Raw genomic sequence first — 23,753 nt, 5'->3', positions numbered from 1 at the left:
GCGTACCCGCTGAAGATTTCGGTTTTGTTTCTACATTTTTCTTTGATAGTTAGTTTAGAGGTACGACTAAAATTAGATATTATAGTTATGTTTTGATTATTTCGTTGATTTGGCGACACTCCTGTTTTTTTCTTTTTATTTTGTATTCATTTTTGGATCTTGTTGTGCACCTAACCTTTCATCCTGTATGAATAAACGTTTTTAAACGTTTGTAGCGTTTCTTGCTGGTTTTTCCTGCCTTCACACACAGCAACTGTGCCTCACATAAATGTTATGTCATCATCCCTTTTTCCAACTTTAAACACGTAACATAGACTCATGCATTTTCTGTTAAGCTGCTTTGAAACGAAAAGCATTATTTTGTATTGTGAAAAGCGCAATACAAATAAATGTGAATTGAATTGACTTAAAGTGAATATAAAAAGGTGGGACAAAAAATCAGATGTGGTCAAAAGATCCGATCTGTGCATTAAGACCTGCTGTGTAAATGCAGCCGTTCTCATGTTAAACTGATTCTGGTTCAGGATTTAATTTCGTGGACTTGTGGACATTGAGCATATTACAAATATAGGGAACATAAGTTGAAGCAACTAAGGCATCTTTCAAGAGATGGAACATGACAAAATATTAACATATTATATAACATATAACATAAAATATAAAATATTAATTTGTTTTTCAGGTTAAATTTCTTTTTAAAGGGTTCTTAAACCAGGGCTTCCCAAGAACATGGTTGAGGACCCCTGGTCTATCTCAGAGCTTCTCAAACCTCACCACATTGTCTGTCTTCCTCATCAGACACTCCCAATTCAACTCGTACTCTACTAATGAGCTCATGACTTGACATGTGATGTTGTGAGGGGTCCTGGAGAGGTTTGAGAAGCACTGGTCTAGACAATATATAAAATACCTCCATCTATCCACTGCTCCATTCGTCAGAGCTCAGGGAACAAGTGCATGACTTCGGGACTACCGCTTGTTAATGGATCATTCTGTGAAGGTCTGATTACATGTGCATCCCACAGACATGTGATTTCATCCAATTCATCCTGCAATGGAAAATGTTTATATTTTAGATAAAAGGAGAAAAACCCTTCCAGATTGACAGGCCGAGGTGGAGTGATGAGCTCTGATGAGACCAGAAGACGAAGACCTGAGGCAGATCCACACAACTGAGTGAGTTAGAGAAGTCAAGGGCTGAAGGGAACCAGCAGAGTCAAATAGCACGACGAAGGAGATATACTCAAATAAGCTTTATTTAATAATACAAGATCACTCAAAACACAGGAATACGTATAGGAGACGACATCCAGACTTAACATTGAAGTTAACGAGAACCGAAACACAGAGATATTAATACAAGGAACAAACAAAAGATACTAGAACACATACAGAATCTGATAATCAATGATTAACCATAGCAACAAACTAGTACATTTAAGGTCATAGCCAGTGAAATACAGCAAATCATAAGTGACAAATGATTTGTAAACCAGAATTAGTGTGTTATGCAAAAACAATTAAAATTACAGTTGAGTCTTACATGAATATGATTATCTTAGTATGTGTAGTAAGTGCATAAATAAGACATTAATGATTAATCTGAAGTAAGAAGAATATTATCATATTCTGTGTATTTGATATTTCTAAACACTAATATATATAATGTATATTAAGCTAAACTATATATATATATAAAACGGCCATGCTAATATAGAGCCATATCGCACCGCTACTCATGTGATATTGCGTTTATACAAGAGTCAATGCATTTTTTTTTCTTCCAAAAGTTGGTCTTATTGTTTACAACCTTGTTTCAGTCCCTTTCAACACAAGTCTTTGCTTCTGACTCACTGACAGTCTTTACGGCCATCTAATGGTGTAATATTGTAGCTAACTTTCACTGAAGTCTTAATCACAATCACTAATGGGCCCTTTCTCAATACCAAATACGACATATTATTAATATTATTTATTGAAAAATAATAGGTAAATAAACACTATTAGCCATTATAAAAGTATAAGTTTGTACAATAGGAAATAAATAAGCAAACATTCCAGTCAAAAGTACAAAAGCAGCGCTAGTTATAGTACAGGATTCAAGTTATGAAACGTAACTTTGCCCTTAGCCAAATCTATCTGTTCTGGAACAAGTAATAGATTAATAAGACCAAAGATTGTCCTCTTAATATACGTAAAATACCTCATGTTTAAACACTATCAACATAAGAGCCAGCGGCAAATTCCCAAAGGACTGGCGGAGATTAAGCTGTTCTTGGCGGGTATATGCAATATGTTTGCATTTAAGTCGCATATTTGAGGTCTAAAAACTCTTAAAACTGCATTATGTGACATAACAGTATTATTTGTAGAAATATGGTTAATTTTTTTTCCCCTTTTTTTTTTTTTTTTTTTTAAACAAGTTCTTCTGGTTTAACTTTCATTGAAATAACATAAAAACAATTATATTACAAATGCATTATTTTACAAGTTGGCACAGCTGTTCATATTGTTTCGTTTTGCCTAGTTACATCCATTCCTTTTACAATATGTTTTATTAACAAAGTTTGGGAGGAGCATGTCCAGATAATCAAACGAGTGGAGCACATTCAGTTAATCAACCCAATCAACGAGTTAAGAGGTTTAGTGTACAGTTTATCAGCATCCCTCCATCACCCCATCTCCTCACTTCTAGTCTAACTACTCTTACATTAACCGGTGGGAATACTCTGGGTTCGGGCAACAAATTCTGGCCTAAAAGAAGTTCTCCCCCTGGGAGGAGGACTCTGGGTTCGGGCAACAAATTCTGAGCTCGGAGCCCTCCCCCCGGACAGCACGCCAAATAAGGATAATCCTTACTGTACGTTCACACCGCCGCCGACTTGAGCTTCCAAAGTTACCGGAAGTCATTCATTTTCAATGGAAGCTGGCTTCTCTCAGCTGCAAGGAGCGTCAAATCCATCGGCGTCGCGTTTTGGGCATTTTGGGCGTTTTGAGCGTTTTGAGCGTCAATCAGAAAGTTAAAAGTATCTCAACTTTATGGTAATGAGCTATGACGCGGTTCAGCGGCAAGCAGCGGCAAACGCCAGCAACCAATCGGAATATAGACGTCCTTCGCGCTGGCTGATTCCGGAGAAACATACGATGTAAACTTTCGTTCCTACCAAAACATTAGTTCCGAGAAAATGGAGGAGAAACTGGTAATCGTTGTTGCTGGGTTTCCTATCATTTATGATATGACGTTATTTTCATATAGGGACCAGTTACAAAAGAGAGAGAGCCCCGGCCGCGCGCGCGCACTCACCTTCACCGTCTTCAAACAATACGTCTTGCTCTCTCTCCCTCGCGCATATTAATCAAAATATTTTTTTCCCGACCAAATCGGTTATAAAAATGCTGTCATTATAAAAGGTTCCTAGTATCAATGTATTGCTTGTTTACATCTGTTTACATTTCATGGTGTGACACAGACTTCAGAGCGGCCAAAGCGTCAACAAGCTTCTTTGCAGCTCAAGTCGGCGGCGGTGTGAACGTACAGTTACTCTGTTTAATTTGATGTAAGTGTGAACTCGTGAATGAGTCTTTTGTTTTCTTAAGCTCATCCATGATGTTCTGTAACTTATGGATTACTTCCCTCATTTTAACAATGAATTTCCCGACTTTTGACTTGACCTCACTTTCACTTATTTGGCCGTGTCGTGCAAGCTTGTCCATGTCATCGAGTGCCTTGTTATCTTCAATAACTGAGAGAATGTCGAGCAAAATGCCAATGCCAGCAAAAATCCCTGTAAGAGTTCCAGTCAAACACACAGTTTTAGACATCTGTGCAGCCACTTCACCAATGTCATCTATCCGTATAATGCGTACTACTACTCTGGCGGCGGCAACACATTTACTAAGACCACTGATACTGTGCTCTGGTGTATTAAGGATGCTTAGTATTTCATTACTATATTGACAAATGACTTCCATAATTTTAGTAATAGGGATGATTTTTTTCTGAATTTTTTCAAGTCCATTTTTGACATTTTGACGTAATATCTTCTGCTTGTACATTTTCATTAAGTTTATTATTCCACCACAGATTCCTCCACCTACGGCTACGGCTACTCCTGTTACAGGAACCGCAGCAGAAACTCCCAGAGTGAATGGAGCTAAAGCTAATCCTGCAATCACGGTGACTCCTCCTGCTATTCCCACTATTCCTCCAGCTCTGCTGTCTTCAGTAGCACGTCTGAAATCTCCTTCAAATGTATTGATGAGACGACTCAGTGACTCGATTTCCTGCTGGAGTTCAAGGTGATTTCTCTCATAGAGTCTAATGTATGCCTCTCTGAGATGAATAACTGCATTTCTAAAGAGAACATAAATATTAAGATTTGTTTGTCATTTATTGTAATATAAATATATTTAACTGTTTTAATGGAAGTTGATGAAACTGAGTTTCTTTTACATAAGACAATCTCTTACACTAAATCGGGAGGTTCATCCCTGCTGTTGCTCCATCGGGGAGGATTGGATGATGCCATTGTTGCTGTGATTAAGAAAACACAAGTGAATACATTATCTCTCATCATATATTAAATTATCTCATTTTAAAAGTCGTTGTCGATAAGCTGTTCCATTTTAATGGAAAATGGCGGTTAGTGCAGAATTATGACTGCATGCTTAAAATCAAGTGCATGATGCAAACAAAAGAATAAGGATAAAATAATAATGAAGATGAAGTCTCTTCGTGGCAGAGGTTAGAAAGGTTTGTCAACTGACTACAATAAGCATGAATGGGCCAGTTCTCCTCGCCAGACATTAGTCAAAGACTGTAAATGGGTGTTTACAGGGCAATACAATATTTGATAAGCAAAAAAAAAAAAAAAAAAAAAAAACTCCCCTGACATACCCTTGCTTAAGTCTTCACAGCATGGATAATTTTAGAGATATCATCCTCAGATTTGAAATGAAGCATGACCACACTTGAGGCTACACTTTAGTTGTAGTTATAAGTTACAATTCTACATTCACATATTTTTATACATTTAATGTTTATATATTCGTAATATTTTTTGTTTTTGTTTTTTTCTTATATATCTCAATATTAATAACAGTATGATTAAATCTGAGTCTTGAACTGTAAACTCTCAAGGGTTGGCTTTCTAAATATATGTTGGTTATGTGTCTATTCAGAATGACTTATGAGCAGCAACCTTTTTATTTTGGGTATGTCATGTTTGCCCCACATGCCAAAATTGGAGCTGTCTGGTAAGGGGATATATTCCGCCCCCCTATATGAGTCATTGAGTCTGTAAAAAAGTCAACAACAACAACAAAATAAGTAAGTTTTTTTTATTGGGTTTTTTTAGGTAATATGTAATGTAATATTGTCAGATTCCAACAAATCAAAAATCATTTTGAAGAAAAACATTAAGCTCAGAAGAGAGAAAATGGGCTGTTGGAACAAATTCCGAAATTCAAATATAATTGGAATATTTAAACAATCGAAGTGCTGAAGTGCTATTCGAGTGCTGAAATTACTATTCGAATATTGCTTTTTTATGTATATATTTTTTTTATTATATGCAATCTTGCCTTTCTCGCCGCCTTGACTTACACGCATGTGAAAATGAAATGCTTTTGTTTCGTCTGATGAACAATAACGTTTTTGAATCATAACACAATTGTGCACGTTATCCACGCTGTATCATCATAACATAACTGTCAAAAATGGCGGAGAGCAATGTCTCCACGGAAACAGAGATCACCACTCCTGACAATTTGAGAAGTGATGTGTGGAAGGTGTTTGGATTTCGAACCATAAATGGAAAAATTACAAATAAAGAAGTGACAATCTGCAGAATATGCAAAATCCGAATGAAATATCACTCCTCAACTAGCAACCTGAGGGAACACCTGACAACGTTACACCCTGACAAGCTAGGCGATCTGTCCGAGGAACCGCCGCTAAAACAGGCAAGAATTACTTCTTTTCTGCCTCTCTCCTCTCTCCTCATCACGGGGCTTTACCAGCTGTCCGCCAAGAGGCGATAATAGACAAACTGACACGGTTTATCTGTAAAGAAGATATGAGACCGATCAACATCACACAGGGGTCTGGATTTAAAAATGTTATTCACGAGCTTGAGCCAAGGTACACGGTAAGCCTGTGTAATGTCGTAAATATTAATAATAGGATGAATTTGAGCATTCGAATATTATTTGAATATGAAATAAAATAAGGAATGGAATTCGAATAGTATTATAGAGGAAGATTGACAGCCCTAATCACTGAATTTTAGCACTTGAATTTACATGGATCAATCGATATTATATACACATACACAGGACTAAATTTAATATTCTTTTCCCTTTAAACATTATTGTTTTCAAATAAATTTAGTACAAACACATTTTACACACAAAAAAATTGCCTAAATTGTAATTTTCTGAGGGTGATTTGATGTTTAAAGCTGCTAACACAAAACTGATGTTGCTCAAATTCATCATGAATGTACTTACTGAATGAAGGAGGTTGTCCGATGCTCTTATCTGAGGATTCACTGTCAGCACAGGCTTGCACACTAAAAGTGTTACTTGAAACAAACCATTCACACATGTAACTAATCTTCAGACCAAGTCTGCAAAGCAAAAAGCACATTATAAACTTTTTATTCATATTTATGTTTGCAATTGTAAAACAAACTTTTTGCAAAATGCTTTATTTTATTTGCTTGTATTTTTGCTGTGAGCCTGTTTTGTGATTTCCAGAGTTTATTGTTTTATTTTTTATTAATTGCCACCATTGTTGAGATTGAAATGCTGATTTTTGATGTTTGTGTGTGACTCTAAAGGATGCTGTTGTTATTTTATTTTTTGTGCATGACATGTTTAAATATCAATCATTATAACGGAGTGTTGTTGGAACTCTTGCTGTAGTTTCGCAGTGGTGGTAAAGTTACAATTTAAGTCTGTTAATAATGTAAACACAGAGGGATTAAACACTGAGATCAGTGAATCAAGCGTGATATAACGCTATCATCTCTTCCTCTTCACTATCATTTACAGGATAAACATGAATGAACATCTGAAGGTTTGTTGAAAGATTCAGAACAACTTACTGAGAAGGATCTGGTGTAATCGCTAATCTGTGTTTCATCCGTGGAAATAAAACAGCTTGTAAACAATGTCACGTAACATTACATTCACTTTATTGGAGTCGTGTGGATTAGAGTGCGGATCGGGCCGAATTTTTTTGTCCGAGCCCGGCCCGCGTCCGACAGAGCAGTAACCGAACCCGACCCGAGCCCGACAGGCATAATGATATTTATGTCCAAGCCCGACCCGAGACCGACAGTTAAAATCCCATTTTTTTTCTCATACTAATGACACATGTATGTTTGTTTGTGTGGAAACCCTGCTTTTATTACTGTAAAGGGATAGTTCACTTTGAAATTAATTTTTGGTATGTTTTAGCTTACCACAAGGGCATCCAAGATGTAGGTTTCTTTTTTTCCACAGTAGTTTAAATTTTTATATTTTTAGGTCAAACCGTTCTTGTCTGTCAGTCATAATGCAGGTCTATGGTCATTATCTCAAAACACAAGCACAGAGTCCAAATTAAAACAATTCCCCGTCGTCCAAATTAAACAATTCCCCATCGTAAGTACACATTGATGGCCTAAGACACGAAACGAGCGGTTTGTGTGAGAAAACGAACAGTATTTATATCGTTTTTACCACTTATACACAGCCACGTCCAAGTGATCTGATCTGACGTGTACGCAGACTGGTGCATAGATATATACACTAGATGTCGCCTTAAAGACATTCGTTCAATGAACTGCCATAGACAAGGCGACATCTAGTGTGTATATATCTATGCACCAGTCTGCGCACACGTCAGATCAGAGCACTTCGACATGGCTGTGTATAAGTGGTAAAAACGATATAAATACTGTTCGTTTTCTCACACAAACCGCTCGTTTCGTGTCTTAGGCCATCAATGTGTACTTACGATGGGGAATTGTTTAATTTGGACGACGGGGAATTGTTTTAATTTGGACTCTGTGCTTGTGTTTTGAGATAATGACCATAGACCTGCATTATGACTGACAGACAAGAACGGTTTGACCTAAAAATATAAAAATTGAAACTACTGCGGAAAAAAAGACACCTACATCTTGGATGCCCTTGAGGTAAGCTAAAACATACCAAAAATTAATTTCAAAGTGAACTATCCCTTTAAGCAACTGTAGGAAGGCATTCGGAGATGTCAGCAGGATGAGTGCATCAGCGCGCACGGAGAAACAAGCGCACTTAACGCAGGCGCGCATTCACGTGTTTCGTTGTCACGGCTACATAAATAAATTTCCGCACACAGGAAGACCGATGTTATGGGAATATTTTACATGTATTTTAATCACAAAAACGAACGTTTGCATCAAGTGAAAGCATCAGGCACATTGGCTACCTACATAATAAGCTGTTTTAAATTTAAAATGTTCAATGCCTTATCGCGCTGATGTGACCGAGCCCGACCCGAACCCGAACATAATTTGTAAATATCTGTCCGAACCCGGCCCGTCGGCCCGTCGGCCTCGGGTCGGGTATCCATCCTCTAGTGTGGATTACTTTTATGATGATGGATGCGCTTTTTGGGCCTTCCCATTATAAAGCTTGGGAGAGCCAGGACATATTTTAATATAACTCTGATTGTGTTTGGCTGAAAAAAGAAAGTCATACCTAGGATGGCTTGAGGGTGAGAAAATTATGGGATCATTTTAATTTTTGGGTGAACTGACCATTTAAGATGTGTTTTACCTTTATATGTAATGATTATATTCTCATCTGTAAACTTTTTTAAAATGTTATATATAGTATTTAAAATAGTATTTCCTTTTTGCACATTTTTTTATCAATAAATAATTTGGTATATGGTGCCATACTTGTTACAGAACTTATAATGTATTACAAAAAAAAAAAAAAAAAAATCTATCAAATCAAATCATCAAATACATCAAATGTAAATTATTGCAAGTTAATAGTTTTACTTCTTCTTATAAGGTTCATGAACATAAGTTTTAACTCACAGGGTTTTCTTCCATGATGTTTCCTCCTCACAGAAGACCTCCACAACTGTTAAACACAAAATAATTCATTACAAATAAACACTCATTAATAAGATTTATTACTTTTTTTTTCAATTTGTATTTAAACAGTATATAATCTAATCGTGTGTGTGTGTGTGTGTTTGTGTGTGTGTATATATATATATATATATGTGCTGGTCATAAAATTAGAATATCATCAAAAAGTTGATCTATTTCAAGAAATCAACTTAACAGGTGAAACTAATATATTATATAGACTCATTACATGCAAAGGGAGATATTTCAAGCCTTTTTTTTTGTTATAATTTTGATGATTATGGCTTACAGCTTATGAAACCCACGAAATCAAAATCCCAGAAAATTAGAATATTACATGAAATCACACAGTAATTACACAGTAATACCATGGTCATTGAACCAGGTTTTGGTTCTTCTGGCAGTGTGGGCTGGTGCAAATCCTGCTGGAAAATGAAGTCGAGACAAACTTTAAGTTGGCTTGAAGAAAAAAAACTTTAAGTTTTAAGAAAGCTTGAGAAAGCCAGACCAGATAGTTTGGAGTTTAAAGTAGTTTGAAGTTTAAATTAGTTTAAAGTTTAAATTTGTTTAAAGTTTAATGTAGTTTGAAGTTTAAAGTAGTTTAAAGTTAAAAAGTTGCTGGGGTGTTTCTAGTGGGTTGCTAAGGTGTTCTGGGTGGTTTCTAGGTGGTTGCTAGGGTATTCTGGGTGGTTGCTAGGCGGTTACTGGGGTGTTCTGGGTGGTTGCTATGGTGATGCTAGGCGGTTGCTAGGGTATTCTGAGTGGTTGCTAGGGTGTTGCTAGGCGGTTGCTAGGGTGTTCTGGGTGGTTGCTATGCTGTTGCTAGGTGGTTGCTAGGGTATTCTGGGTGGTTACTAGGTGGTTGCTAGGGTGTTCTGGGTGGTTGCTATGCTGTTGCTAGGGTATTCTGAGTGGTTGCTATGGTGTTGCTAGGCAGTTGCTAAGGTATTTTGGGTGGTTGCTAGGGTGTTGCTATGGTGTTCTGGGTGGTTGCTATGGTGTTACTAAGCGGTTGCTATGGTGTTGCTAGTTGCTATCTATCTGTCTATCTATCTATCTGTCTGTCTGTCTGTCTGTCTGTCTGTCTGTCTATCTATCTATCTGTCTATCATCTATCTATCTTTCTATCTATCTGTATGTCTGTCTATCTGTCTATCTATCTGTCTATCTGTCTATCTGTCTGTCTATCTATCTGTCTGTCTGTCTGTCTGTCTATCTATCTATCTATCTGTCTATCTATCTGTCTGTCTATCTATATCTGTCTATCTATCTATCTATCTATCTATGTCTATATATATATATCATCTATCTGTCTCTGTCTGTCCATCTATCTATCTATCTATCTATCTATCTATCTATCTATCTATCTATCTATATGTCTGTCTGTCTGTCAATCTGTCTGTCTATCTATCTATCTATCTGTCTTTCTATCTATATCTGTCTATCTATCTATCTATCTATCTATCTGTCTATATATATATATATCATCTATATGTCTGTCTGTCTGTCCAGTAGGGTCCTTGATAGGACCATGGAGGCCGCGCCGCCATGGTCACCTGAACTGTCTGGTCCACCCTGGCCACCTGAACTGTCTGGTCCACCCTGGCCACCTGAACTGTCTGGTCCACCTTGGCCACCTGAACTGTCTGGTCCACCTTGGCCACCTGAACTGTCTGGTCCACCTTGGCCACCTGAACTGTCTGGTCCACCCTGGCTTCCTGCACTGCCGGATCCGCCCTGGCTTCCTGCACTGCCGGATCCGCCCTGGCTTCCTGCACTGCCGGATCCGCCCACGCCTTGCCACGGCCCAGGTCCGCCCACGCCTTGCCACGGCCCAGGTCCGCCCACGCCTTGCCACGGTCCAGGTCCGCCCACGCCTTGCCACTACCCAGGTCCGCCCACGCCTTGCCACGGTCCAGGTCCGCCCACGCCTTGCCACGGTCCAGGTCCGCCCACGCCTTGCCACGGCCCAGGTCCGCCCACGCCTTGCCACGACCCAGGTCCGCCCACGCCTTGCCACGGTCCAGGTCCGCCCACGCCATGCCACGACCCAGGCCCGTCCACGCCATGCCACGTCCCATGTCCTGTCCCCCTGCACGGGCCTGGCCCACCATCCCTCCCCCATGACCTCCTCCACTCCACCACCCTCCTGGGCTTATGTTGTGTTTTGGTTTTGTTGGGCGTTGGGAGACGCCCTTAGAGGGGGGGATTCTGTCACGTTTTGGGTTTGTTCTTGTCATGTTTCTGTGTCATGTCTTGTTTCCATGTCTGTCATGTGATTCCCTGTTTGTCATGTGATCCTGCCATGTCTTGTCATTGGTTAATTGTCTGATCATTGTTCACAGGTGTCCCTTGTTTTGTCATTAGTCTGTGTATTTAAGCCCTCATGTTTGCCATATGTGTTTGTCAAGTATTGTTTCCTGTAATTCTACTGTAGTGTAAGTTTCATGTTCATGCCATGGTTTTTGTTTTCATGCCACGTCATGTTTTTGTTTCATGTTTTATTTTAATGTTTTATTTTAGTTACAATAAACTGCACTTGGGTTCTCATTTCTCAACTTGCCTCCAGTGGATCCCTTATTACAGGTATTCATGGTATTATGTTCTTGACTAATTTTGACAATTTAACAGACTATTTTGCATGTGATGACTTATACAATGAAATGACGCTGACACGTTTTGGAGCGAACAACCATTAGACTGAGAATCAACAATTGGTTTAGATCAACAATATCTATTCACTTGGAAATTGTGTTAAATGTAGGCTACCTGTACTTAATCATTTGCAAAGATGTACTGAGACATTGAGACATGTACTTAGACATTTGCAATTAGATGAAATGAATGAGAAATTCAATTATGGTGTGAACAATTGCCAAGCGGTTTGGAGGTTTGTCCATGTTGTATTGAGAATGTCATTTCTGTTTCAAGAAATGAGCCAAACCAATGGAGAAAAACTGTATATAAAAGTACAGAAGTACTTGTTTTTAAAAGTACTTACAGTAAGTATCAAAAGTAAATGTCAATGCATTGTTTTATTATTGTTGAATTGTTGTGTGTAATACTTACAGTACCGTACGCCTCTGAATCTATGCCTGCCCTCATATCAATATCACATTTATTTCTAGAACACAGTTCCAGTAGTGGGATTGAATGTGAGATTGAATAAGTCACTCAATAATGCCCACAATGGTTTCAGACACCCAAATGGCTGTTCCCTCAAATAGTTCCATATTTAAAGTTTTTTGGCTTTCAATATGACTATGTTAGCCTTACTGTTATCTATAAGCTAGTGTGCACCAAAACAATGACAAAATTCGCATTTAGAAGACCAAACCCAACGTTGAAAATGAAAATCAGGTTGATGTCAAAATCCAACGCCAGATTGACATTAATTGGACAGACGTTGTATGGTTGAAAACAAGGATATATTCCCATTGGGTTGTTGAGACATAATGATTAGACATATTTTAGACATAATGATTTTTATACTGTACAAACTGTGTTATCCCCTAACTCTAATGTAACAGTTATGGGTAGGTCATTTACGGACATCTAATGTTACAGACATATTATCATGGTACAGTTCAGCCTATTATTGATTTTTATTTCCACTTCCCTTTTATCCAAAGAGATGGAACTATTTGCACTGTATTTATCAATGGGAAATACTGTACATCATGCTAAAATAATCTGTCATATATACTGTGGCTCACATTATTGGGGTCGCTTGCAAGTCGCAGCAGCACGAATTACGTGACCAGCAACATATTCTGCTTCAAATATTGTGTGTAGTTAACAGAGAGTGGTGGTTTCAGACATTATTTTATTAAAGTGCATTTGTCATTGCCGCCCTCGTACTTACTCTTATTCTGCCTGACAGAAAGAAAAGCTTGTAGCTTACTGAAGGCGGAGTGGTTTGACCAATCAGATGAAAGGGACGTTTCAACGCCGCCCACATGTGCAAATGAAATATCGAACCCATAAACCGATATGTAAACCACAAACGAAAAATGAAAAATCGAGCCAAAATCTAATTTTTTCGTTTTTTAAACTAAACTAAAAAACGAATAAACAAGCTGGTTTTCATTTCTCGTTATTCCATTCCAAACAGGAAATGAAATGATCAAAAAGTACACGGACCCACTCGACTCATGTTAATTTATGTTTCTTTTTATGCTATAACTTATAAGTCTGATTGGTATCTAATTTCGATAACTTTGTGTTGAACTGATAGTCACTATTTTGTGTGTTAAACACAGAACTCAATCTACTTAAAATCCCTGTAAAGGCAATTCTAAAAAAAAATTCTAAACACATTAGAAATGTTAGAAATGTTTTGCTAAAACATATTACAAAGACTGTGAACTGTGAAGTACTGAATTGTGGAGTTAGACCGTTAAACAGTTTTTCACCATTGCTGTTTTCCGGATTTTTTGGGCGGGGCTAAAACGGGGGCTCGATGACGCACTGAAGCCCCTGAGCTCCTGGACACGCCCCTACTTGATGACGCACTGGAGCCCCTGACGCTGTCCCCTCCCCTAACAATATAAATAGAGCACATTCACATCAGTTTGCCGATCGCGAGTTACTGTCAGTACTGTTAGTTACTACCATAGATATCATATAAAGGCTTTATATGATATCTATGGTTACTACAGCCTACAGTTTGCTAGCTAGCTATGCCTCATCACGGAAATGCATGTAACCTGGATGCGATCACGTACAAAACAGATCAGTGTCCTTATTTAAATTTCCGAAAAACTAACGTATCACATCAACAAGAGGTGGATTAATTTTGTGAAGAGCCACCTTGATGGAGAGCTGAGGATCACCGCCAAAACCTGCCTCTGTAGTGATCATTTTACACGGGATAGTTTTATAAACTTTCGTCGGAGACAACTGGGATTCACTGATAATCCGCTGTTACTGGTGAATGTGGCCGAGCCGACTATCTCTCGCCTCGGCCTTCATCCTCCCGTCGCGCCGACAACTGGTGCCATCGTTGGCAGTGCGTGCCCACCAATGAGTGTAAGTTGCCTTGTGTGCTTATGTTATAATTATAGTAGGTAGTCCAGGCTCGAACATGTATGGCTTTGTAAAAACAATTAAGCTGCTAGGAGCATCCATTCCGGCTGTAGCGAGTGGGCGTGGTTTCAGCGCAGCCAGCGGACACGCCCCCAGCGTTTGAGAGCAGAGACTCCTGCTCATTTTTTCAAGATTTTGATAGCTTATTTTGTGTACTTGCCGGCTTTTTTTTTTCATTCAAATTTGACTGGGTGACTAATAACACATTTTTCTGTGGTGTGACAAACTCAGAACACATACTTAATTTTGACTTTACAGGGACTTTAATACAGACAACTTCATTATAAAGAAAAACAACAACAACAAAAAAGATATGATCATAATCTGACATAAATGCTATTATAAACTAGATTAGTGGATAATTCAGCAGTAAAATTTAGTCTAGAAAAATCACGAGTGCACAATAATTGTATAAAATCTGAACATGTTAAATAAAATAAGAGTAAGAGATTACTCAAATAAGAGACAATAAGTGTAACACTATATCTGGTAAAACGTTACACATTGCTCTTTGTATTGTTGTAAAATACATTCATGAAAAACAAGATAACAAAAAAATATATATATAAATTATTTTATATATAGCCTACTATAAAATTGAGAAGTTTTTTAAATGTATAGCACAGCTGTTTAATGAGGTAGCAACATATGATAGCTAGGACAGAACAAGAACGGCTATTAATAATCTTTCATTGCGTCACTGGCTTCAATACAGTGCGGCACAGCGCGCACCGCGTCGAGTCCGCAGTGAAAAGTTTAAAGCACAAAGAAAAGACATATTGATGCGTAGTGTAGTATACAGCATCTATCTATGCAATAGTTTATTCAGCATTTTCTTTTAACAGTTTTAAATTTCAGTTACTGTGCGCGTGAAGAACAAATAGTGCTCTGACTTACTCCAGTGTTGTGATCAGACACCCGGTAGAACATGATTAAGGTACAACAATAAAGTCCAGCAAGATAAAGTTGTTTTATGCGAAACCATCTACAGATCAAGTATAATAATAGTAACATTGAATCATCTTGGAGAGAGTTTCATCGTGTTAACTGTCGTAACCGAACGCGACGCGCTGTTTGAACGCTGAATGAAGAATGATTGACAGCCGCAGCTGAGGGAAACGTTTACGTGAGCTTGAATTTAACGACTTAAATATTCATTTCTATCTCACATTATACTATATAATGGCTTCAGAACACTTATAATATTGTGCACGAAAACTTATGGTGCTTTATAATGTTTGTGTGCCTTTTGTGGGGCTTAACAACACAGAATAGTATACGCACAATATCGGATTTGCAAAAAAAGGCAGTATCGGATCGGTGCCTCCCTAATATGGACTCCAATCGTAGCCTAACTCACGGTTATTTCTATTACAAAAAAAAAAAAAAAAAAGTTTGATATTATCAAGTGTCCCTGGTTTCGGTTTGGTCAGGTTTTAGTGCGTCATACTTAATCCTCGCAAATTCAATCTCAAATACACAGTTATTGCAACCTGTACACTACACTAGACTAACCTGGTTGCAGTCTTGATCGAAGCTCTTCTGTATTTTGCGTCCTTATGAAAAATGAAACAGACGAAGCTCGAGCTTGAAGTCCATGAGTTGAAACGGAGAAACTCTTGAGTTTTAAAGCACGACGATAGAAACTAAATTATACTTAACGAAACTAATATATTCTATTTCGTTTTAAACTATTTTCGTAACATAAATAAAAGGCAAACAAGGTCTAAATCGTTGAAAATGAATCAAAATGAACAACAGAATACTTGCAATGCTCCGCTCTTCTTCATTCTCTGAGTCCCGCCTCAGAAGAGGAAGAACAGGGGTGCGTTCTCCGATAACGTTGTCTCTTAGCGCGCTACGAAGACTCAAAAGGTACACCTTAACTACAGGTATACCTTTCCTACGTGTGTTCTCCGAACTATACCTTAGGATGTTGCTTAAGGTAAACCTTCTTAAGTTCGACCTTAGCAGGTGCTGTCCATGGTGGAGGCGCTGAATAGGTTGATATCGATGCCTCGATGATCGATTGTGCGCTCTTTCCTTCACAGCGGTATAGGTAAAGTATTGAGAAAACAATGTTCTTTATAAAGAAGCGTTTTAGAAATAGTACAAACTGCATTTATCGGGGCTCATTGAAATATGTACATGCAGAAATAAATATGAGTATGTGTTTATAATTTAGCAAGTGTGCAATCCCAAACCCTCACGGCCATAAGTGTGTTAATGTTCTCCACAACGTATGCTGATTATCCACCAGCCATGTAGTTGACATACACTAACTGGCTCCGCGGACGGCGCCGTCTTTGATTTAAAACAAGTACTCGCTGTCTCGCTGCCATAGCTAAAGTTTGTGTAAACTCATCTTTCTTTATATAGACTCCTAAGCCTTTTCTGTCAAATGGTTCGCCAGCTGATGTGCCTTAGGATAGTAGCCTAATTAAAAAAAGCTAACAACCATTAGTGTATGGAAACTTTATTAATGAAAACACTTCCATACACTGGGTGTAGCCTAGGCTATAACAACATAAGTAGGCCTATTTTATGTGTAATTTTTTTAAGTAAAGTAAAAATGTAATTTTAATACTAAATCAGATTTTATATTAAATGTTCATATAAAATTTTCTATGTGTATTGTGTAATTAAACTGCGATGTAAAAAAGCTTTTTGCGTAGTGGTGGCCACTAGCGGTATGAACCGTCAGCAGCGATAAGGTATAGCTAAGAGCGCTCCAGACCAACCTTACGAACGTATGACTTACAGAAGGTATACTTAACTAAGAAGGTTTCGGAAACCACGTATTAACGATAAGGTACTTCTTAAGGTACAACTTAAGAACGACGTAGCGTTAAGGTAGTTTCGGAGAACGCACCCCAGATCAGACAGCTGGCAGAACAACATACACATGAAAATGATGTTTCAAGATGTATATTGACTAGTTTAGTTTAGTTTAATTGCCGCTTTTTTCCGCACACGAAAAACGACATTACAGATAGAATGTTTAAAAGCAGGCTCAAAATGAACAGACTTGCAGACTTTATTAACTTTTCCAGCATCATTGCAGGTTTACTGAAGGACGCTGATTTTACTGATTACAATACATCATCAATACAAACCCATAGTCTAAGATAAACTAGATTTAAAGGTATAGTGGAGGATGTTTTACTTCCTGGTGGGTAACCTATACTATTGGTCCTCCTAATTGTCAATCATTCTGGTGAATCAATCAAACTTTTCAAAAAGTGGAGAGGGCGGGTCTTATCTAAAATTTGGAAAGATCCTCCGCTATACCTTTAAACTAGACTATACAATAATAATATTAAAAACTATTTTTAAATAAAAACAATTACAAAAACAAGAGTAAACGCTCTATAAAACAGTAAACTTGATCGAAACATTTGCAAAAAGGCCTAAACTATTGATTAGGGATTGAGAACTGAAGCCTCTTAAATCTTTGAAGCTTTTCTCTGATTGTTTGGGGAAAAGTTTCGAAGCCTCAGATTGTGAGAGTGTAAACACTGCCATCTTGATGAAGGTCACATTTACTGCAGTCGTACACCAGAATGCACTGCTCCGTTTCTGGACACTGATGTGGTTATTCCCAGAGACATCTTTATAATGTCTATCCAGCAAACTCTACTTTTGGTGATCTTTCGAACATATGAAGCAACTTTGCTTCATTTATTCTACTATTAAAATCAGGTATAATCTCTTTGGGAAAACTTGCATTGTTATATATATATATATATATCATTTATTTTTTCTTGGAGTGACTATGCTATTGATTTTTATGCTAATTTCTTTCGGTTGCATTGTAAAAAATGTGTTAAAAAAAACAAATTTCTCAATACTTTACCAAGATGTCTTTATCGTTGAGAACTTATTGAAAGAATAAGTTTTGTTAATTTTAGTTACTTTAATGTTGCTTTCCCTTATCCTAGACTGGGTGGATTGTAACAACATATGACATAAAGAGTCCATTCTCATCCAGATCCCCAATTACAGTTTCCTCTATAATCTGCCATTGTTTCCAAAACACCCTGCTTTACATATATTCACATTTTCAGGGTTATTCCACAATGATGCATATGACTGTCTATAATGTGATGTCCTGCACACTTTATGAATTTTGCTCCAAACATGTCTTGAATGTATTGTCACTGGATTTGACTGGATTTTAGCTCCAGAGGATTGTGGAATAATGCTAATGGGATGAAATGGTGAGGCCAGTTTCTGTTCTTGATCCGGTCCAACTCAGAATCTTGTCCCACTTGCTCGCCCTATTGCACATCTGATCAACCTGTCAGTTAGGCAAAGTACTTTTCCAAGCTCCTGGAAAACAGCAGTAGTATATCCGATCTACAAGTCTGGTGATAAAACAATGGCGTCAAATTATAGACCCATTAGTATTCTATCAGTGATATCCAAGGTGACAGAAAAATGGGTAGCAGAACAGCTGAAAAACCATCTAAACTTGGGACACCCCCCTTTGCACCCGCTCGAGCACCTGCCCTTTTGCCCCTTGGTGCCCAAAGTGCCCTTTTTTTTTCAAGGCAAAATTTCCTCTCCTTTTTTGTAATTAAAGGCCCTTTTGTGGATGCCTGCCCAATCTAACTATTAGTAAAATTAATGAATAATAATTTAGCCGTAAATAAAATGACCCACATGATGACCTTTCACCTGACGAACTCAACCGGGACGATTCCTCACGCTGCACGCGCATTTTTAAAATTCGCGTGGCTACACGCACTACCAGACGATATCTTCAACTCTGCGGCTGCTGGTAAGTGGTGTTTCATTCTCAGCGAAGTGCTTATGATGTTTGTTTACTTATTATTATTATTTTACAAGAACGACGTGAAGAGAGCATGCAGAAATGTTGTTTACATTGCTGTCTGTGTGTAGGCTGTAGATAGAAGTAACGTTAGCTTGCTGTCCCAGGTGAAAATAAAGTGTACTTGAGTGCACTAAAAAAACACTTTAATACAAGAAAGTACATTTGTAGTACATTCCTATTTTTTGTGCTAAAGAAAAGTTTAAAAATTATACACTATAAATACACTAATTAAAAGTATATTTTTACTTAAGTAGTACGTAAGTGTAATTGCGAAAGTATACTAAATAACATTGATATTTTAAATGTATTTTTAGTGCATAAGAAAAAAGATATACTATTGAAAAAATACACAGAAGTGTTTTATTAGTGTATTTCTTACAAGTACATTTTTAACACATTAAAAATAGTTCATTGTTAGTGCACTTTTAGATAGCTATTATAAGTTTAAATTAAATTGATTTTACTTAAAATATATTCAAAATGTAATAGTCAAAAATTAAATTTTCCCAAAAGTGCTATTTAAGTACACTTTATAAAAATAAACTAAATATTACTAATTCTTAAATTGATTTTAAGTGTATAAGGTACTCCCAGGTGAAAAAGACATAGTATTAAATGTATTAAAAATATACTTGAAATACAAATAGTATAATACATTTGTATTACCAACATGCTTATTTGAAGTGCATAAAAAATACATTGAATTGTATTTTAATATATTTCTAAAAAGTATACTAGAAATACATTGGTAATAAATATATGCTTAATTATACTTTAAATAAATATGCTAAACACAAGCATAATTTTAATATATTTTTAACAAATGCACTACAAGTACATTGGTAATAAATATATGATTAATTATACTTTCAATAAATATGCTAAACACAGGCATACTTTTAATATATTTCTAACAAATGCACTAAAGGTACATTGGTAATAAATATATGCTTAATTATACTTTTAAGAAATATGCTAAACACAAGCATACTTTTAATATATTTCTAAAAAAAGCACTACAAGTACATTGGTAATAAATATGCTTAGTTACATTTTTAATGCTAACACAATCATACCATTTGTGTGAAGTTTTAGTGTATTTAAAGAAAACATACTTATGTTGCTCTTAATTAAAGTACATTTGTGTAACTTGTGTAAGAACATAGCTAAATCTAAAATATTAAAATGGTAAATCTAAAATATAAAAAGCTTTTAATGTGTTTAAAGTACTTTAAACACTTAGGCCTACTGCAATTTGTAATATTTATCATTTTACCATTTTAATATTTTAGATTTTTTTGTATAATGTACCAACTTCTAATGTAGTATAAACATTTGTCAACTATTATTGAGCATTGCAATAAGCACTTAAAATGAATGTTGTTCACTTTTACTTGTTTGTAGGCTACTTGTAAAGGCTGTTGTCCATTACATGATATGTTTTTACTACTAAAATTCCCACAAGGATATCAACATAATATTATTTTAAATGCATCATAGATACATTTTCCAAAGATGTTTAAATGTTGTCCAAAAATATGTTGTACTTGTTTGAATTTGAAAAACACGAATAACACACGTGACTAATCCTGATTGGTTGCAGAGCTGTTGAACGTCTGTGATTGGTTCTTGTGATAATTATGAGCTCACACCTCACTCAGAGCTTGCTGTGCGTTCATTGAATGTGATTATATTTCTAATAATTCAGAGATTAGAAGTCTAAATTCAAACTGGAGCGATCGTGTTTCTTTAGAGGACTTGGAGGAAACCACGCGATTCGTATGGATTAGGTGAGTTTTTTTGCGATTAACCTTTTCAAACGTGAACAGTTTTGGTGAATCGTTCATTAGAGGGATAACGTTCTCTCAGGTTTCATTAGTCTACGATATTTCAGTTTTTATTTCTAAGATTAACGGAATTCTTAATTGCAACTAATGAGTGATCATGACAGTATTTAGATTTTTTTTCTAACGTTAATAGAAAAAGTAACTGTTAGTGTTGTTTTTATTTTTTCCTCATCTTCAAGTTTGCATGACGCGTGACATTTGGAACCTCGGTCATTAACCGGTGATTCTAGGTAAGATTTGTATTACAAATTTACGTTTACTTTGCCAGTCGTATTTTTGACTCTGTGTAACAGCACGTCTTTTTTGTTGCAATTTGACCAATCAGAGCCAAGCTTTTCAAGTCGAATCTCGAAGAGATGAAGATACTGCTATCAGAAGTTACTGGTAAGTTATAGTTGCTGTTTGCATAAATAAATAGCTCACTGTTTAGTTTTTGTCCTAGTTTTTTCCAACATTTTTTCCTAGTTTCCTAGTCTAGTCTAATTTGTGTTCATTCATGTAAAAATCTGTTTATTTAATTGTTTTTTTTTTGGGACAGCTGCAAGTCACTTGTCATGGCTTACAATATTTTGCACTACTTCTAATTTCCTTAACTCTTTGAAGAGTTTGAGAGTTTGTGTTTCTGTACATAACTTTTTTTTTTGCTCTCAAAGGGGGCTGACTAAAACAAGATTAGCATTTGTTGTACATTTTAATTATTATTCTTGTTGGCTGGGTATACTTTTTCAGTTAAACAGTTAGCCTAAATTGCCCTTTTTTGCTGTGATACAGTGACATATGTAGACTTCACAGTTGTTCAAGAGCTATTTTATTAACTCCTTTTCTGAATTACATTAACATTTTATATTAAATGTCTACTGTTAAAATAAATGAACTAAGCATTACATGCTATGTCAAAGAATTCCATTTTTACCAGGTGAAAAAGACTTACTATTAAATGTAATAAATATGTACTTAAGTATGTTTTTAGTACAAAACAAATATACTTTAATGCATTTATAATACATTTAACAGTATGTCTTTTTCACCTTGTATGTACAACAGGAAAATTGTATGACATAAAAGGAAATGTCAAAACATCATACACTGTAAAAAAAAATTACATCCCCAAGTCAAAAATTTCTAGTGACTGATCACATCTAAATTTTTCAATTAGTCTGACGTATTATTTCTCATTGAGCCAATGTTAACAGACTATTGCAACAAGAATTGCACTTGGGCCAATTAAAAAATTTAGATGTGACCAGTCACTAGAAAATTTTGACTTGGAGAGGTTAGAATTTTTTTACAGTGTACTGTGTTGTAATAAAAAACGTCTAGGTTACGACCTCTGTTCCCTGAGAACAGGGAATGAGACACTGCATTGATGACTCTATGGGGAACACCCTCCATGTGAACCGGTGTTTGAAAAGCTGTACAATCACAGCAATAGAATTTGACTGGCGACAGCCTATGACACGACTAGTGCGACTCAGGTGAATTAAAGAGGCGCCTAGAGAACATTGTTCCCCAATAGCATCATCGAAGCAGTGCAAGTTCCCTTTTGATAGGGAACAGTTACTTTTTTAACAGAGGTTAATTTTGCTTTAATATAAAATAAACTCATCTTTTTCCCCTTTCATAGACACTGTGATCAAACAATTTACAACACGTCTGAGGTGCGAACACTGATTCGAAGGAAATGCAACAATAAGGCAAACTCAAAGACCAATCAGTAACAGTACTGTAACTGTTTGCAGCTATTAATGATTGCACTTTATTGACTAGTTAGGTTTATTGAAGTTAGTTTTTTTGTTGTTGTTTATAATACCTCTGCAGATCACTGTATTTTATGTTAATGTATTTTGTTTTTTACAGTTTACATATGCTGCTGTACTGATGTACACTGGGTAATACATTAAAGTTTACTAGCTTTCAAAGTGTGTGTGTTTTATACAAATATTTTTTTACTGTGTGTTTTAATACACCATTAACATATTTAATTGTTTTATAAAGGTACTGTTCACAGTATTAAAACATATTTGAAATGATTTACTATATAAAAAAATATGTGAGCAATACATAAATATGATTTGTATATATTATATATTCTTAAATTTTAAATAATTTAAGTGTATTTAAAAATGCATTAAAGATGGGTTCAATTGTACTAAAAGGGGTAACAAAATAAAATAAATTTAAGCTGAAATAGTATGTTAAAAGCATATTTTAGTTCATCTTCAGTGTGTCTCAAAATAGCACAGTTGAGTGCACTAAGATGATCTTAAGTTTATCTTAAGAAGTACTAAAGATAAGCTTTTAGTATATTAAGTACAAAATAAGTGCGCGAAAATAGAGCACTTTAAGTACATTATGGAAGTGTACTAATTAAGTGTATTTTAGTGTACTTTTTTAATCTAGGAATACATTATAAGTATAATTTGTATATAATTACAAATTATTATTATTATAATTTAAATAGTTTATTATTGTATTTAAAGATGGTTTCAATTATACTAAAACTGGTAACGAAATACATTTGTTGAAAATATGAAATAGTATATTAAAAATACACTTTAGTTTATCTTCAGTGTGTCTCAAAAAAGCACAATTGAGTACACTAAGATGATCTTAAGTTTATATTAAGCAGTACTAAAGGTAAGCTTTTAGTATATTAAGTGCAAAATAAGTGTGTCGAAAATAGAGCACTTTAAGTACATTATGGAAGTGTATTATGGAAGTGTAATAAAATGTATTTTAGTGCACTTTTTTTAATCTAGGAATACATTCTAAGTATAATTTGTATATAATTTAATATTATTATTATTATAATTTAAATAGTTTATTATTGTATTTAAAGATGAT

At 36.0% G+C, this 23,753-nt stretch overlaps 1 protein-coding gene and 3 long non-coding RNA genes across 4 annotated transcripts in view; 2 read left to right on the top strand and 2 right to left on the bottom strand.

Moving 5' to 3' along the window:
• LOC309492459 (uncharacterized protein) overlaps positions 1-15,860 on the bottom strand; it is an 83,811-nt gene extending 67,951 nt beyond the window's left edge. The window contains exons 1-3 of the mRNA XM_082161451.1: positions 15,741-15,860; positions 9,081-9,126; positions 6,511-6,629 (exon numbers count right to left, since the gene is read on the bottom strand). Of these exons, the coding sequence (XP_082017577.1) occupies positions 6,511-6,607 (97 nt within the window). The 5' untranslated portion in view covers positions 6,608-6,629; positions 9,081-9,126; positions 15,741-15,860. The remainder of the gene's footprint in view (positions 1-6,510; positions 6,630-9,080; positions 9,127-15,740) is intronic.
• LOC309492560 overlaps positions 1-23,753 on the top strand; it is a 292,953-nt gene that overhangs the window by 240,249 nt on the left and 28,951 nt on the right. The gene's annotated exons all lie outside the window — the stretch shown is intronic.
• LOC309492573 lies at positions 3,583-5,262 on the bottom strand. Its single transcript, XR_014203597.1, has 3 exons — positions 5,202-5,262; positions 4,471-4,534; positions 3,583-4,354 (listed from the first exon to the last, which is right to left on the bottom strand). It is a non-coding gene; the product is annotated as an uncharacterized lncRNA (long non-coding RNA).
• Positions 20,339-22,891, top strand: LOC309483680. Its single transcript, XR_014200620.1, has 4 exons — positions 20,339-20,852; positions 21,089-21,139; positions 21,235-21,293; positions 22,534-22,891. It is a non-coding gene; the product is annotated as an uncharacterized lncRNA (long non-coding RNA).

Source organism: Leuciscus leuciscus, assembly GCF_965113295.1.
Source record: "Leuciscus leuciscus genome assembly, chromosome: 2".
Classification (NCBI taxonomy): domain Eukaryota; kingdom Metazoa; phylum Chordata; class Actinopteri; order Cypriniformes; family Leuciscidae; genus Leuciscus; species Leuciscus leuciscus.
This window is presented reverse-complemented; position numbering and strand designations above follow the sequence as displayed.